Raw genomic sequence first — 16,975 nt, forward strand, 5'->3', positions numbered from 1 at the left:
CCACCTCGGGGCAACTCGAGGGCTGGTTTTACTCGTAGGCTGACCCATCCGGTGTGCCCTGAGAACGAGATACGTGCGACTCCTATCGGGATTTGTCGGCACATCGGGCGGCTTTGCTGGTCTTGTTTTACCATTGTCGAAATGTTTTGCGAACCGGGATTCCGAGACTGATCGGGTCTTCCCGAGAGAAGGTCTATTCCTTCGTTGACCGTGAGAGCTTGTGATGGGCTAAGTTGGGACACCCCTGCAGGGTATATAAACTTTCGAAAGCCGTGCCCGCGGTTATGAGGCAGATGGGAATTTGTTAATGTCCGGTTGTAGATAACTTGACACTTGACCTCTTTAAAATGCATCAAGCGTGTTTGTAGCCGTGATGGTCTCTTCTCGGCGGAGTCCGGGAAGTGAACACGGTTTGAGTTATGCTTGATGTAAGTAGTTTTAGGATCACTTCTTGATCAATTCTAGTTTTTTGACCGTTGCGTTGCTTCTCTTCTCGCTCTCACTTGCGTATGTTAGCCACCATATTTGCTTAGTGCTTGCTGCAGCTCCACCATATTACCCCTTACCTACCTATGAGCTTAAATAGTCTTGATTTCGCGGGTGTGAGATTGCTGAGTCCTCGTGGCTCACAGATTCTACCAAAACAGATGCAGGTGCCGAGGATACTGGCGCAGTTGGCGCAACTGAGCTGAAGTGGGAATTTAATGAGGCCCTTGGTCGTTACTATGTATCATTTCCAGATGATCAGTAGAGGAGCCCAGTCGGGACGATCGGGGATCTAGCATTTGGGGTTGTCTTCTTTTCATTTGAACTTGACCGTAGTTGGTCTATGAGTGTATTTGAATGATGTATGATCTTAATTATGTATTGTGTGAAGTGGCGATTGTAAGCCAACTCTCTTTATCCCATTCTTGTTCATTACATGGGATTGTGTGAAGATAACCCTTTTTGCGACAAAACCACCATGCGGTTATGCCTCTAAGTCGTGCTTCGACACGTGGGAGATATAGCCGCATCGTGGGTGTTACACAAGTGCTCCCTGGGTGATTTTGGTAATTAATGTCAACATATCTCTTGTTGGACTAATACTTTCATCTAGTATATTTCAGATAAGTTTAACAGTGGAGTGCCATGGACAAGAGGATGTGGAACCCCTTCAAGAAGCTAAGGATAAAGGATTGGCTCAATCTCAAAGCTCAGGACTCTATATTTTCTATTTCAGTGATCCAAGATCATATTGAGTCCATAGGAAAGCCAATACTATTAAAAGGGGATAAGGTGTTGCTTAATGGCTTGCTTGCTCAAAGTGCTTAGTGATATGCTCCAAAGCCCTCAACCACTTTCTCATATCCACATATGTCCAAAACCAAAAGTCAAACTCGGACCCACCGATTTGATCCATCCGGCGCCATCGAGTTCATTTGACATAGCCACTGCAAGAAACCCTAATCAGTTCGGTCACACCGATGGGATCTCGGTCCCACCGAGATGGGCTTGCAAACTCTCTGTTGTCTATTAGAATATTTTCAGTCCCATCGAGAATATGTAATCGGTCACACCGAGTTTGCCTGACCAACTCTCTGTTTTACTTATTACCAAATTGGTCCCACCGAGTTGTGTAATCGGTCAAACCGAGATGAGGTTTTACCCTAACCCTTGCACATCGGTCCCACCAAGTTGATCATGTCGGTCCCACAAAAATTGCCTAACGGTCACATGTGTACTGAATCGGTCCGACCGAGTTTTCTGATTCGGTCCCACTGAGTTTGGTATAATGTGTGTAACGGTTAGATTTTGTGTGGAGGCTATATATACCCCTCCACCCTCTCCTTATTCATAGAGGGAAGCCATCAGATCGTGCCTACACTTCCACTACTCATTTTCTGAGAGAGAGCCACCTACTCATGTGTTGAGACCAAGATATTCCAATCCAACCATATGAATCTTGATCTCTAGCCTTCCCCAAGTTGCTTTCCACTCAAATCATCTTTCCATAAAATCCAATCCTATGAGAGTGAGTTGAGTGTTGGGGAGACTATCATTTGAAGCATAAGAGCAAGGAGTTCATCATCGACACACCATCTATTACCTTTTGGAGAGGGGTGTCTCCTAGATTGGTTAGGTATCACTTGAGAGCCTCCAACAAGATTGTGGAGTGAACTAAGGAGATTGTAAGGGCAAGGAGATCGCCTACTTCGTGAAGATCTACCCTAGTGAGGCAAGTCCTTCGTGGGCGATGACCATGGTGGGATAGACAAGGTTACTTCTTCGTGGACCCTTCGTGGGTGGAGCCCTCCGTGGACTCGCGCAGCCGTTACCCTTCGTGGGTTGAAGTCTCTATCAACGTGGATGTACGATAGCACCACCTATCGGAACCACGACAAAAACATCCGTGTGTCCAATTGTGTTTACACACTCCAATCTCATCCCTTTACTTTCTTGCAAGTTGCATGCTTTACTTTCCGCTGCTCATATACTATTTGCATGCTTACTTGATATGTATTGTGAATGGTTAAACTTATGCTAAATCTCCACCTAAACTTGAGAAACTTAAAAACTGTCAACTTTGTGTGTTGAGTGTCTAATCACGCCACCCTCCTCTAGACACCTCTTCTCGATCCTTTCAAGTTGCAACATGCCTTACCATCTCCTCTTGAAAAACATGCATGTGATCTCGCCTTGAAGACATGTGGTTGCGACCCCCTATTGAAAACATGCAATTACGACCCGCCTTAAAGACATTCAGTTGCGACCCCTCTTGGAAATGTACAGTTGTGACCCGCCTTGAAAACATGCAGTTTCGACCTGCCTTAATAACATGCAGCTTTGACTTGTCTTAAAAACATACACTTGCGACCCCTCTTGAAAACATGCAGTTTCGACCCACCTTGAAAACATGCAGTTACGGCCGTCTTGAAAACATGCAGTTACGACCCATCTTGAAAACATGCAGTTGCAACCCTGGCGATCCGGTCTTCACGACCTGGTCACCACCACAAGATCGCTAGCGCCCGCTGCAATAGCCCACAATTGCCATACGACTGTCAGCCCGACTACGCACTGGCTCGACTCAGACTCCATCTAAACTAGACCTAGATACAAACGCACACACGCTGGTGATCACGGGCACACACCCGACACGGTTTATTCTCTAACATTCTCCCCTTAAACCGTGACCTACAGCAGGGCCGGCTCGTCGTCGATGTCGGCGAGGAGAGCCTTCTCCTTCTTCGGCTGCCGGCAGTCACGGGAGAAGTGGCCACGAACGCCATAATTTTAGCACTTCCGCGCCGCCTCTTTGCGCTCGAGGCCACACTGTTGCCGTCATCATGGTGGTGGTTGTGGTTGCCGCGCTGATGGCATTGTGCCTCCCACTAGGCCGCCATGAGCATCAACTGGTCGCGCCGCGCCCTCAGTCGTCCTGCATTCGCCGCCGAGAACGCTCGTCGAACACCTTCAGCCGACCCAGCGCCTCCTCAAACGCCATCGTGTCAACGTCGCAGAATTGCTCGACGCCGGCCACCGCGGCGTACAACCGGTCGGGCACCGTGTTGAGGAGTTTCTTCACCATCGCCGCGTCACCGAGCGTCGATCCAAGGCTAGCGTACCAAGCTGCCATGCCGCCGATCCTCCCGGCATACGCGTCCAGCTCCTCACCGTCGTCCAGCCGCAGCCGATCGAACTCGCCACGGAGGGGTGGAGAGCCGCGCCGCCTTGACGCGATCAGCCCCGACGAACCGCACATTGATGCTATCCCAGATCTCCTTCGTCGTCTTCTTCATCGAGACCTGCATCAAGATGTCCTCCAGCAAAGCGCCCAGCTGCGGAGCCTGCGCCGTCTTGTTCTTCTTTGCATCGACCGCTGCCGCGCTGTCTGCCGGCGCCACGACCTCTCACAACCCCTGCGCGTCGAAGATCGCCTCCGCCTTGACTGCCCATACCGTGTAGTTTTCCGGCGTGAGCATTGTCAAGGCGAGAGACACCGTGCTCCCTTCGGCACCATATACGGGACGATGGACATGGCGACTTAAGCTTGGACGCCGAACGCCCTGATTTTTCTTTCGCTGGACAAACCACCGCGGTCCGCGGGCTACAAACCTGGACTCACCTCCCTAGCGATCCAGTCAACTGGCGCACCGCGCGCACGCCCTGGCGATCCGGTCTTCACGACCTGCTCACCACCACAAGATCACTAGCGCCCGCTGCAACAACCCACGATCGCCATACGACCGTCAGCCCAGCTACGCACCGGCTCGACTCAGACTCCATCTAAACTAGACCTAGATACAAGCGCACACACGCCGGTGATCACAGGCACAAACCCGGCACGGTTTATTCTCTAATAACACACACATGGGCAGCCCCCGTATGAGCCGCACACCCGTCGCTCCCGTGATAACAAACAAAAGCTATCACGAATCTTAGCGTGACGATCGGAGGGCTAGAAAAGTGACTTGAGACCATAGTTAAAATTCAGCTAGCCACCGACGGACACACAACTCCCCTACTAAAGCCAACCTGGCCTCATTGATGACAGCAATTCCTATAATAGTATAATTTATTACAGGATATATGCAACGTTTGGTTAGTCTCCTCCTATATACGTAGCAGTCTAAACGCAGGGTATAGACAGAACGAGTACACTACAGTCGTAATGTACAGACTGCACGTTAAATCATAACAATAGCGTGTCAATATTCTGCGCAAAATAGGAGAATAGATACACTGAGTACCAAATGCTAAACTGACAAATATTTGTATACCTTGCGGAGAACACTCGAGCGTTTCGCCATAACCTTGGCATTGGAGACATCATCTCCACACACCTGATTCTGATCCGTATCAGCAGCCTGAAGCAGCATGACTGGAATCCACTACAGGTTCTGGCTAAACACCTTGCACATTCACTCACAGCGTGTTTGGCAAGGATATGACATAGCCTTACGATAGATAAGATAATTTCTGCATCTGAATCCTGACTGGTATGGTCACCGCCGTGCATACTCTGATGTGCTGTGCGCTGTGCCCTCCGAGTCGGTTATCCTAAACCTTTCCTACCAATTGAATAACTAACTTGCATCAGCCTAACTGTCACTGTCTGAGGAGAAATATATGTGTTTTGACGTGATTGCTTCTCCTGCAGATTCATCTTCTTGCTCGGATGCATCTCTGGTCTGTTCTGAGAAGATGAATTCAGCAACAATTGGCAGATGATCACTGCCCATTTCCTGACGAATTTCCAGCATGACATCATTGTTAGCAGTTAAATATGAACATTGTGCATAACAGAAAATTTACAGCCAAAACTCGAATCGTGACACGACCCAAAGTTTAAACCATATAGTCCTTTTTCACATAAAGATTTGTCTAACTAATATGATGTATTAAATGAGGAAGTACCCTGGTTGGAAGACCCCTCGTTCTCCTCAAAGCGTCCACAGGTAGTGTGTCCAAAACTCTGGAGCATTCAAGCCCAGTAGTATACCTTCAACAAAGAGGCTCAGCCACATTGTATATGTATAGAATAAGATACAGACACGATTAAAAGCGTACCACAAATAATCAACAGTCCCAAGAAACCTCTTGTGATATGACGTTGCTAGAGGTTCACCATGATGACCCCTATTGCTTGAATTTCCCTAAAATAAACCGGCACTTCATTTCAACTATATGTCGAATAGTCGAAGAGAGTGCTTCAGTTTCCAATAGAAAATTACTACCTTTAACATGGCATAAGAGCTAGAGAGCTTCAACGGATGTCTAGCGACCATGACATTTGAGGACCCTGTCGCATTTCTCACTTCTTCGTCACTCCATTCGCAGTTCAGTAAACTACAAGGAAGGTAGATGCAAGTCTTAAAACGAAGAGACGCGCTAAGTCAACTAAGATCTGACAAGAAAGAATTCTGACCTACAATACAAACCAAATTCAGAGCTATCCAGTCCAGACAACTGCCTTCTATCATGCAAAGAAACGTTCAGCTGGTGACACACGAAAGAGCACATTGTATGCATTGTCAATCAATTCTATAATAACCAGAGTCCACTATAACTTTGGGGATATGCAAGAACTATCTAATGCAATATTTCACCTTCATTGTCGACAAGAACTTGTAGATGGCACTCTGCTCCAAGGAAGAGAAAAAAGAAAAGTTAGAACCGATGAAAAAAAATGTCAGCTTGAAATCACGAGATACACATTTCGATAAAAAATATTTAAAAACCTATTTACAAATTAATACTCTAACTGTACCATCCTAGACCCACAGCCAATCTAGAGCACTATCACTCAGGAGCGGTAACATGCCATCTCAGTTCCAGAAACCAAACACTTGTTACAAGTAATGATCTTTATGTGAGAATCTTAAGGCACATATATGCAAGGAAGCAACTAAAACGTACTTCAGGTGTGCTGTTAAAATCACCAGCCAGCACAATAGGAATTCCATCCCATTTTCCAGCAAGAGCATTCGCCCTCTCCAGTAGCATGCGGATCTGGAGGAAGGAGAATCAGGAGTAAATAATAATTTGGGTAAAGTTGGAAGGAGTAAATAGATATCTGCCAAATTTGAAGTGATCAACAGTCATTTCAAACTGTGCATTGCATTCATATCAGGTAATGAGGATTACACAGACCATCTTGAGACAAGACTACACAATGATATTAGAAACGCATGAAACAAATGATGCTGATTTTAACAGAACTGGCATACCTGTCCCATTTTTATATCTCCACGCTTTGGATTAAACAAAACATGGATATTCCCGAGTACAAATTTTTGGGTTCCGTTAAGCTGACAAGGAAACATGTAAGAAAAGAAAAATTAATACAACCATTTTCTGCCAACATTAAAACATAGGTTACTTAGCCGAGACCTGAATAAGAAGAAAAATTATACAAAAGATGGAGCTGGGAAGCTACTTAGAAAATGCACGATTGTAGTACATCATTTGGTTCATTTACACAATGTAAAGGAAGTCACAAGGCAATGCTAAAATAATTATAATACATGGTGCAAGTTTCCAGATAGAGGTATTCGACTCGCAAAGAAAAGATGAAACTATCACAGAAAAAAAAATCCAGTCTCCCCTCCTTCTCTATTTCCAGCTAGTTCTACCCATTATTTGGGTCTCAGGCCCATATCAAATAGGGAAAGCATTACTAGCAGAAGAAGCCAAGCGATTATCTGCTAACTCTTACCAGGATAAATGAGAAATTACTCCTTACTTTAGTTAATGAACTGAACCAACTAGTACTTTGATGTAAATCCAAGTACCTCAAAAACTAATACTTGAGCAACATTATTTCGTAGATTGAATTCACTAAAGTCAATACTATCTTCCTCAAGCAGACGTAACCTACAGTTCAAACAAAGAAAAAGGATGAAATTGCTGCTTTATTCCAATCAATAAAGATAACAAGCGGAGAAGGGGTAGCATTAGTCATACCGTTCTGACTTCCAAAAGGTAGCACATCCATCTTTAGCATCCCCAGTGCGCCCCTGAGGATGGCATGGCACTCAGCTTAGGATTTGAAAGGCAGAAATTTGAAAGAGAAATGTTATAGTGTTATACCTTAAAGCTACATTCATAGCCTTTGTTCTTCATTTCTGCAGCGATTTCCCGGAATCTATCCACCTCCTATTTTCCAAACACAAAGTGTTACAGAGTACAGTGGAAGGATGACATCGCCAATTTGCAGGTTGAGTTCTTGCCTGAAGACACACTAAGTCAGAGTCCCAGTGCCTAATTTCATGGATAATAAGCCTTCTCCTCGAATCCCACCTCAAAGCATCCCAAGGGACGTCCAAGTAAAGGTCAGGATGGTTCCGTGCATTGTTATCCGCCAAGATGTTGTATGACATGATTGTGCATGCATCTACCAAAAGAAAGACAGAAATCATGAGTACAAAGCTAATAGTGCACGAATGCCTACATCTCAGCAACACAATTGCACCCAATCTGATTTGATATAACTTTGTAATAAGCAACACACTTCCAAGCCAACAAGCCAAACTGATACAACTTTGTAACGGATGGGCACACAAAGGTCATGACTTTGTGGGAGATTGCACTGGCTGGGTAGAAGCTTCTGACTTTCACAGACCCTTTTTTCCTTCTTTTTTTTGAAAGATCCAGCTCGGCTGGCATTCGTTTCATTAAGCAGAGAGAGAGCGAAAACAATTATTGATCAAGTGATCATGGGGTGAAAGAAAATTACAGGCCAGGTCAGGATGAGCCTGTGCTGGCAGGGGTACTTATGTACGCAATCTCTCACGGTACGTCCCCGAACGGGTGCTCCATGCATTTTGCTCCGGCGATCCTCCATTGTTCCATGTCCCGCCTGCAGGCTTCAGTGATGCTCCTCACGCTTGCAGTCTTTCCTCTGAATGTGCATGCGTTGCGCTCAATCCAAATCTGCCAACAGACGAGAGCCAGCAGCGATTTGGTCCCTCTGCTATTGCCTGTGGTGGCGTGGCCGATGATCTTTTGAACGCGCTCACCCGTAGTCCTTCCCGCGCGCCAGCAGGAGTGAGCTAGAGCGTTGCAGCCCCACCGTGAGGCCACCTTGTCCCACACCTGGATGGCGATCGGGCACTCCCAGAACAGGTGCGAAGAGGTCTCGAGATTCCTTAAGCACAACCGACAGAAGTAGTAGCGCAGTACTAGTAATACCTAATGCAACGCTCTAGCTCACTCCTGCTGACTAATTGGAAAATTACTCCTTTTTTCCTTTGGAGAATTATTTCTACTAACTAATTGGTTAAACTAGCTCCTTACTATTTCCTGGTAGCAGTAGCGCAGTACTAGTAATACCTAATGCAAAGGGCCAATTTTATATACCAACCTATACACAAACAAGTGGTGAGCAAAGGTAACCAATCTCCTCGACAGCTATGTGCAGCTAACAGAATACCTGAGCCCGAGGTCGATGCCTCGTCCGCGAAGATCCACCGCCGGTAGGGCACCGGAGCATGCGGCGCGTGGTACCCCTGCCAGACGCGGCCAGACGCGCCTGCGGGGTCCTGCCAGCGGCGGCGGTGGTCGAAAGGAGCGACGTATGCGGACGCGCGCCACACCGCCGCGCCGGGAGCAGAGGGGGAGCGTCCGCGCTTCCTGGGGCGAGGGGCCGCGGGAGCTGGCGGCGAGAGGCGCGCGCGCGAAGGGTTGTACGCCATTGCGGCGACCTGTGGCGGTGGGCCGGCGAGGGGTGGGTGGGTCAGGTCGGGGTGAGAGGGGAACGGACTCCGACGGGTTCGGAACTCGTTTTGCGGGTTCCTATATACACGAGGGGTTGACCGGTTGAGTACAAGTGCCTCAAGATCTGGATCGGACAGTTCAGATGTGTTGTAAATCTAGGTTATTTTCTTAACCACCGTTCCACATATATGGTGTTAACTCTTTTTTTTTGCGCAAAATATATGGTGTTAAAAACTAGGACAATGCCTGCACGTCAAAAAAAACTAGGATAATGCTTGTGCATTGCAATGGAATATAAATATTTTTAGTATGTTAGCTTGTGATTTATCTGTTCATATTAATGTGATGTGTAAATATATGTTCATCAAATTCTGCCCATGATTTTTCTTATATTTTGATGAGAATTTTGATAAGTAAACTAAACTGGAATTGGCTCAGAAGGTAAGTAAATTATGATGATTTGATTATCATACGGGGAAATTTGAAAAACGAGGTGGTGTAAAAAAAGGTAAACATGGGACATTACATTCTTCTTAAGTAAAAAAAATAGTAGAGATAGACATTACTTTTTTACAAATTATTTTTTTTGCAGGTATTTTTTTACAAATTGTTACAAAACTATTTTGCACGGTTATAATACCTTCATGAAAAAATCTTGTGAAAAATTGTTGCATAACCACCGATTTGTTACATTACTACTTATTTTGTATTTTTTGTAACACTTCTAAAAATACATTGTCAAGATTTGTTGCAATGATTTTTTGGCTAGAGAGGTGAGATTTTGTCACGAAAACAACCGGTTTTTCCCTCACCGTCGGGGGACGGACGGCTTAGCACGGCCCCTCAACCAATTCCCTGTCGAAGACGCTGCATGTTGCATGCTTCAGTTCACTCAATCAAAACATATGCATGCGATCTAGCTGGTTTTATTTATCAAATTAGCTAAACGTCAGTCGACTAACTTTAGCTTTTGGGTTAGTCGATTTTGAGATGGGCGAAGAAGTTCGTCGAAGGGAGGCCGGAGGGAAGGAAGGTGCTCGCCGGAGGGCTACCCCATCATCTATCTTTGGGGGTGGGGGTGAGGGAGTCCTGGATTATGGGTCCTCGGGTGTCAAGGCTATGCGATATGGGTCGGACTGATGGGTTGTGAAGATACAAGGTAGAAGGCCTTCCCTCGTGTACGGATGGGACTCTCCTTTGCGTGGATGGCAAGCTTGGCATCCGGATGTATAGTTTCCTTTCTCTGTAAACCGACTCTGTACAACCCTAGGCCCCTCCAGTGTCTATATAAACCGGAGGGTTTAGTCCATAGAGGCTATCAAGGTAGATCAACTCTTGTAACCCCTATACTCATCAAAGTCAATCAAGCAGGAAATAGGATATTACCTCCATTAAGAGGGCCCAAACCTGGGTAAACATCGTGTCCCCCGTCTCCTGTTACCTTAGATCCTCAGACGCACAGGGCGCCCTACCCGAGATCGGCTGGTTTTGACACCGACATTGGTGCTTTCATTGAGAGTTCCTTTGTGTCGTCGACGGAAGGATCAATGGCTCGCCTCGTCATCAATGACAACATCACCTCTGGAGGAGCCCTGGCTCCGGGACAGACCCTCCAACTCGGCAGTTTTACCATGGGTGCCTGCTCGTCCTTTAAGCCAGAGGCGGCCCCTCAAATCACCAAACATCATCTCCGCATCAGCCTCAAACACTCCGAAAAGATGGATCCGGCAGATGTTTCGTCCTTGAACGAACTGCTAGATCGCATCACCGCCCTGGGAGTCACCATAGACTATGACAGGATTGGACTTAAACCCGATTAGAGGGAAATCAAGTCCCCGCATGTCGGGGATATACCCCGCGGTATGACCCGGCCGGAGTTATAACCCGGCCGGGACTCGGTAAACCGGCGGACGGTGAGACAGACGGTAAACCGGCAGATGATAAACCGGCAGGTGTTGATAACCCGGCAGGAGTTAAGTCAGATGATAAACCGGCAGACTCATCATAAACCGGCACCAGTCATAACCCGGCAGACAGTGATAACTCAGTTGCCAGGGGTTATGAAGCCTGAGACGTTATGAAGCCCAAGACGTTAAGAAGCCCATGAAGAGAAATCAGAATAGTTTAAGTCTTAATCCGAGTTGGACTCTACATGTAACCCGCCCCTTCAACATATATAAGGAGGGGCAGGGCACCCCAAAAGGGAGAAGAGAAATAATCTTAAGGGTTAGACATAACTGGGAGAGCCGGTTTACGGTGACTCCCTCACGATGATAATGAGACCTAGCCACAAACAGCATGTAAGGTTTTACCGGATGATGTTTCCTGGGGCCCGAAGCTGTCTAAATCTTTGTCTTGCGTGTTGCGTCTCTCGATTCCGCTCAACCTCTGTCAAGCTGCCACATAGATGCGTTGGCCTCACGACTAAGTCCTCACACTAGGACATCTGACGTGTTAATTCCCCGACAGTTGGCGCCCACCGTGGGGCTGCGCACGGTGGTGTTGAGTTCTTGGAGGGATTTCTCTCAGAGATCGAGAAGTTTACAATTGTTCCAGATGAAGAATAGCCGGTTTGAAAGATCAACTTCAAATTCATTGATCTAGATTCATAACCTATGAGGTCTAAGGTTCGAGAGGGTTACGCTGCAGGCTTCAAAGCCAGACTGCTGTTATGACCCGGATTCGCATTGTGATTTTTTTAAGCCGCTTTGAAAACTGCCAAAGGCTGACGGGTCAGATCAACCGAAGGCAGTAAATGGGTTATTCCTTGATTTGAATCATACAAAAGTGAAACTTGATAAGCATCAATTGATTCCGCTGGTTGGCTGTCCGAACAGCCACGCAAGATAACCCGGGCCGGAACAGTTGTCGACCTCTTCAGAAATTCCGCCGCCGGCTGGGTTGCTAATTCTGCTGGTTAATTTTGGAATTTGGGAGTGCGAGATTTAAGTCTGGAGGAGATAAGAGTTGCATATGTGCGCCGCAGGTGGCCTAGCGATCTGTTGGTCTGGAGTCAGATCGGTTTATGCCAAAACAGAAAGCACCAAAAATCAACTATTGTTCAGACCCGCTAACTGCTGCCCGTTCGAGTCGACGCAAGCGACGTTTGCTCTATCATAAAAAAAAGAAAGAAAAAGCCTAAAATCTAAAAAGTGGCCGCGCACGATTTGACGCGATCGAGCGGCCGGCTGGGAACCACACGATCTCTATCACGCGCGTCCGTCCCCACTTCAGGTGCCATCTGGTCGGCAGCCAACCTACCTCTCCCTCGTTCTCTCCCAACCCGTCTCTCTCTTTCTGTCTATTCTCCCTTCCTCACAGATCTGGATCGGAGGGGGCTCACTGGCGTCTCCCCCTCAACACCGACCACCAGAAACCTCCACCGGCTGGCCACCGCGCTCCACCGGCTGAGGGGAGGCTTGGCCGCGCCGCCACCAGCCCCCACCACGACATCCCGCCTACCGTCCTATTGCTCCTTCCCCTACCGGATCCAGTCCCATCGTCGTCGTTCCCCTCCGTCGTCGACGGGATATGGCCTCTGCATCGACGGGATGGCCATCATCCTCGACGAGATGCGGCCGTCGTCTCCTTCCTCTGATGTCGTCCGAGTATATTCCCCTTCGTCCTGATTGAACCCATTCCCTCCCACTTGCTTGTTTGATGATGATAAAATAAGACAAAAATAAGAAGCAACTGAGAAAAGGTTTAGCATGCACCTGATTACCATCGCACAGATTACACGGGATTCTTGTTGCTTTTGTTCTTGACGCATTTTTGAACGCAGGAGGGAAGTTACAAGGGAAGGGAAAGCACTAGCTAGCAGGGACCTACTTCATGCGTGTTGCAAGACCAGCATAGGCTGGAGTTCTACCGTTGCTTTGGTCGCGGTGCTAGTGAATTTTTGTGTTGATGCATATGTTGTTGCTCCTATGGAGTGTTGCTGAATTTTCTTTTCCTACTGAAGATGGTGCTATGTATGTGCTTTGGGCTGTTGAATATGCTACTGAATTTTAGCAAAAGAAGAAGCGGAGGTATTGTGTTTGGGCAGCTATAATATGCTACTAATTTTTTGTTGGCGTTAACAATAATTATAGTTGCACACATAATAGTTCTGAGTTGGATATGATCATTTCAGATCTGTAGTCGATTTGGCGCGTATCGCTCTGCAGCCGATTTTTGATGCTCTACAGGTACTAGTGGATTCAGCTGATTTGAGCTCTGTAGTTTATCTAAGTACTGAACATGCTGGCCCATCTGTTGGAATACATCAAGTTTTCAAAAAATTCAGACTTTTATTGTTCTATTTTCTGAAGAAACTACATTGCTGCACATGCGCGCCGTGGAGTTGCACATTTTTGTTGGCATCTATAGTAGTTTTAATTACGCACATATTTGTTCTCAGTTGGATACGATCATTGGAAAGTTGCACACACAGCGATCATTTTTTTATTGGAATCTATGTTACTTCTAGATATTGCGCACATAATTGTTCTCAGTTAGATTCGGTCATTCGGAAGTTACACACATGGTGATCATTTTTTATTGGCATCTATAGTAGTTCTAGTCGCACACATAGTTGTTTTCAGTTGGACACGATCATTGAAAAGTTGCACACACGGGGTTCATTTTTGATTGGCATCTATAGTAGTTCTAGTTGCACAAATAGTTGTTTTCAGTTGGACACGGTCATTGGAAAGTTGCACACACGGGATTCATTTTTGGTTGGCATCTATAGTAGTTCTAGTCGCACACATAGTTGTTTTCAGTTGGACACGATCATTGAAAAGTTGCACACACGGGGTTCATTTTTGATTGGCATCTATAGTAGTTCTAGTTGCACAAATAGTTGTTTTCAGTTGGACACGGTCATTGGAAAGTTGCACACACGGGATTCATTTTTGGTTGGCATTTCTAGTTGCACACATAGTTTTTTTCAGTTGGACATGGTCATTGGAAAGTTGCACACACGACGATCATTTTTTGTTGGCATCTATAGTAGTTCTAGTTGCACACATAGTTGTTTTCAGTTGGACACGGTCATTGGAAGTAGTTGGCAGGGGAAATAGAAGTAGTTGCACAAAATCTGCTAGGCAGTTGGCCAGGGCAACAGATAAAGTTGCACATCTCACTGACATGGTTTTGTTGAATGGTGAAAAAATGCACATCCGTAGACCATGAGGGTGCAGAAAAGTTGTCTACATGGAGTTGCACACTCTCGTCGGTATAGTCACACATGCATGGCCACAGAGTTGCACAATCTTATCGGCATAGTCGCACATGCATGACCATAGAGTTGCACAATATCGTCCGGATAGTCGCACATGAATTGCCGGGGGAGGTGCTCACGCCCGGCCGCGGAGTTGCGCACTCTCGTCGGTATAGTCACACATGCATGGCCACAGAGTTGCACAATCTCGTTCGCATAGTCACACATAAATTGTCGTGAGAGGTGCTCACGCATGGCTGTGGAGTTGCACACTCTCGTCGGCACAGTCGCACATACATGGCCATGGAGTTGCACAACCTCGTCCACATAGTCACACATGAGTTTTTATGGGAGGTGCTCATGCCCGGCCACGGAGTTGCACACTCTCGTCGGCATAGTCACATATGCATGGCCACACAGTTGCACAATATCGTCTGCATAGTCGCACATGAATTGCTATGGGAGGTGCCCACGTCCGACCACGGAGTTGCACACTCTTGTGTTCATAGTCGCACATGCGTGGCCGTGGAGTTGGGACATTCTTACAGGATAGTCCCTCAAACGCGGTTGTAGAGGCTCACACGCGCGATGACTACCAGGCAGTTGGCCAGGGCACCGGGGCAGCAGATGAAATTGCACATTTTCAATTTTTAGAGAGTAGTATGGGGTGGTGTCACTAGTGAAAATTGCATGGCCTGGGCAACAAACGAAGTTGCACATCTCACTGGAAGGAGGCAATTTGGGGATGGAGGTACCATAGAGAAAAACTGCATGTCTACGGTGTACAAGAAAAGTTGCACATCCCTGTCAGGTAGTTGCACATTGACGGCTAGTCAGTTACACAAAACAGGGACAAAATTGCACAAAAAAAAGTTTGTCAAAACATATCCATGTGGGATCTAGTTTCGAAGAGCACATCGCGAGGATTTCAGTGGTGAAAGCGGATCTTAATTTTGATATTTGGTTCAAAAGTTATGGCTTTTTTAAGAAACAAAAATTAAAAAGCAAACTAGATGGTCAACTCCCTTTAGTGTACAACGGACCACGTACTTACCTTTTCCACCGGCCGCTCCCAAACTCTACCTGGCGTTTTTAATATGCGGCAGTGACTAGACGTCTCGGACAGGGCCGGCCGCTCGCGAGCGGTACCTAGCGCCCGGCCGCCAGCTAGATTGGTCCAAGAAAAAGAAGGGAGGAAACCACGACCCGGGATCAGAACCATCCACGACCCGGACTGGTCCATCGTCTGCGCACGCGTCCTCGCCTCGAGGCGCCCGTCTCGCTCAACCTTTGCTCCATACCACCGCCTCGTCTCCGCATCGTCAGCTGCTTACACACCCCTGCGCGTCTCACCGGCGTCTACGGCTCCGCTCGCTCTCCTGCCGGATGCCACCATAACTCGCCGTCAAGCCGTCCCTGTGCGACCCAGTTGTAAGCCACCGGGCCGACACGAGCCGCCGGCCGCTGGGACTGGCCCTGAGCCACCTCGCTGCTCACCTCCGATTCAACCGAGGCCTCGCGAGTCGCTCCTCGAGTCAGCCACCGCCGCTTCGTCAAACCAGGCGCGCTGAGCCACTACTATAGCTCGCCTCGGCCTCGCTCCGCCTCGAACCGGACCTGCGCCACCATTGCTTTCCATCAGTTTTTGTGTTGGATTAATCCATTGGGTCACCATCACCACAGCTCCGAGCGCGGCGCAGGGTGTTGTGCCCTTAGCGCAGCCTTGACCCGTCGGTGCCTCGTCAACCGGCTGCCACCGCACAGCCGCTTCCACCTCGTCAGTGGCAAGATGGCTTGCCTCGCCGCCGCATCGAACCGTCCGCTCGACCCGCCAAGTCACCATTGTCGCCTCGTATCCTCTGTCGCAACTCTGCCGGCTCACAGGATGCCTCACAGCGCCGGCCCGTCAAACCACTCGCGCCCGCACACCTGAGCCGGCCCGCCACCCGCGCCGAGTTGCCATGACCTGCTGCGGCCCTATCCTCCGCTGCGAGTCGTCTCCGACTCTGAACCGCCGGCGTCTCGTCCTTTCGCTAAACCGCCAGGTCCATCTCTGCCTTGGTCGGCCTTAAGACTCCAAGTTGTCGGGTCCGTCATTCCTCCGTGCGCTCCCGCTCGCCTCCAGCCGCCCCTGACTGATGAGCCGCCGAGCTGGCCCGCCTGCGTCCCATACTACAGCTGCTGGAGCTCGCGTGGGAGATGTTGCGGCTGCTGGAGCTGAACATGTAACTCACGGATGAGGGGAAGGTGCTACAGGGTCCTAAGACGCCGACAGTCATCTGGCTTGGAGGAATGATGTTTTGAGTTATGGCGAGTTACTGTTGATCAATCGGCCTTGACCAGGAGGTGGACTCAAATCGTTTCTGCTTGAGCCCGGCTTTCCTCTGCCACCAAGTTAACTCCCTTGCCGCTCGCCTCGGCTCTCGCGGCACCAGCAAGCCGCTGCCCGAGCTCGAGTCATCTCCTCTCCTGCTATGGCCTTCAAGCCGCCGTCGCCTGGTCGCCTTTTCCTCAACACTGCCATGCCTTAAGTTGCCGGAGCTGCTGAGTCGCGCTAGAGCGTGTAAA

The 16,975-nt window shown here is 48.1% G+C and overlaps 1 protein-coding gene across 1 annotated transcript; it reads right to left on the minus strand.

The window, feature by feature from the left end:
* Positions 1 to 4,626: 4,626 nt before the first annotated feature.
* LOC119338081 (carbon catabolite repressor protein 4 homolog 3-like) lies at positions 4,627 to 9,237 on the minus strand. The gene is made up of 13 exons (XM_037610377.1): positions 8,918 to 9,237; positions 7,716 to 7,879; positions 7,576 to 7,641; positions 7,450 to 7,502; positions 7,278 to 7,359; positions 6,714 to 6,794; positions 6,403 to 6,495; positions 6,093 to 6,125; positions 5,912 to 5,982; positions 5,721 to 5,832; positions 5,554 to 5,639; positions 5,401 to 5,485; positions 4,627 to 5,228 (listed from the first exon to the last, which is right to left on the minus strand). The coding sequence occupies exons 1-13, from the start codon at positions 9,177 to 9,179 to the stop codon at positions 5,085 to 5,087; spliced, it is 1,332 nt and encodes a 443-aa protein (XP_037466274.1). The 5' UTR covers positions 9,180 to 9,237; the 3' UTR covers positions 4,627 to 5,084.
* Positions 9,238 to 16,975: the final 7,738 nt, after the last annotated feature.

The sequence above is a fragment of the Triticum dicoccoides genome, chromosome 7B, assembly GCF_002162155.2.
Source record: "Triticum dicoccoides isolate Atlit2015 ecotype Zavitan chromosome 7B, WEW_v2.0, whole genome shotgun sequence".
Lineage (NCBI taxonomy): Eukaryota > Viridiplantae > Streptophyta > Magnoliopsida > Poales > Poaceae > Triticum > Triticum dicoccoides.

Bases quoted from the DNA above. Each gene is read 5' to 3' on its own strand.
- LOC119338081 (XM_037610377.1), bottom strand. From the start codon at position 9,179: ATGGCGTACAACCCTTCGCGCGCGCGCCTCTCGCCGCCAGCTCCCGCG. The intron at 5,833-5,911 runs GTCAGAATTCTT...CCTTCCTTGTAG, and splicing joins GAATTTGGTTTGTATTGTAG to TTTACTGAACTGCGAATGGA. The intron at 5,486-5,553 runs GTACGCTTTTAA...TCTTTGTTGAAG, and splicing joins GGGACTGTTGATTATTTGTG to GTATACTACTGGGCTTGAAT.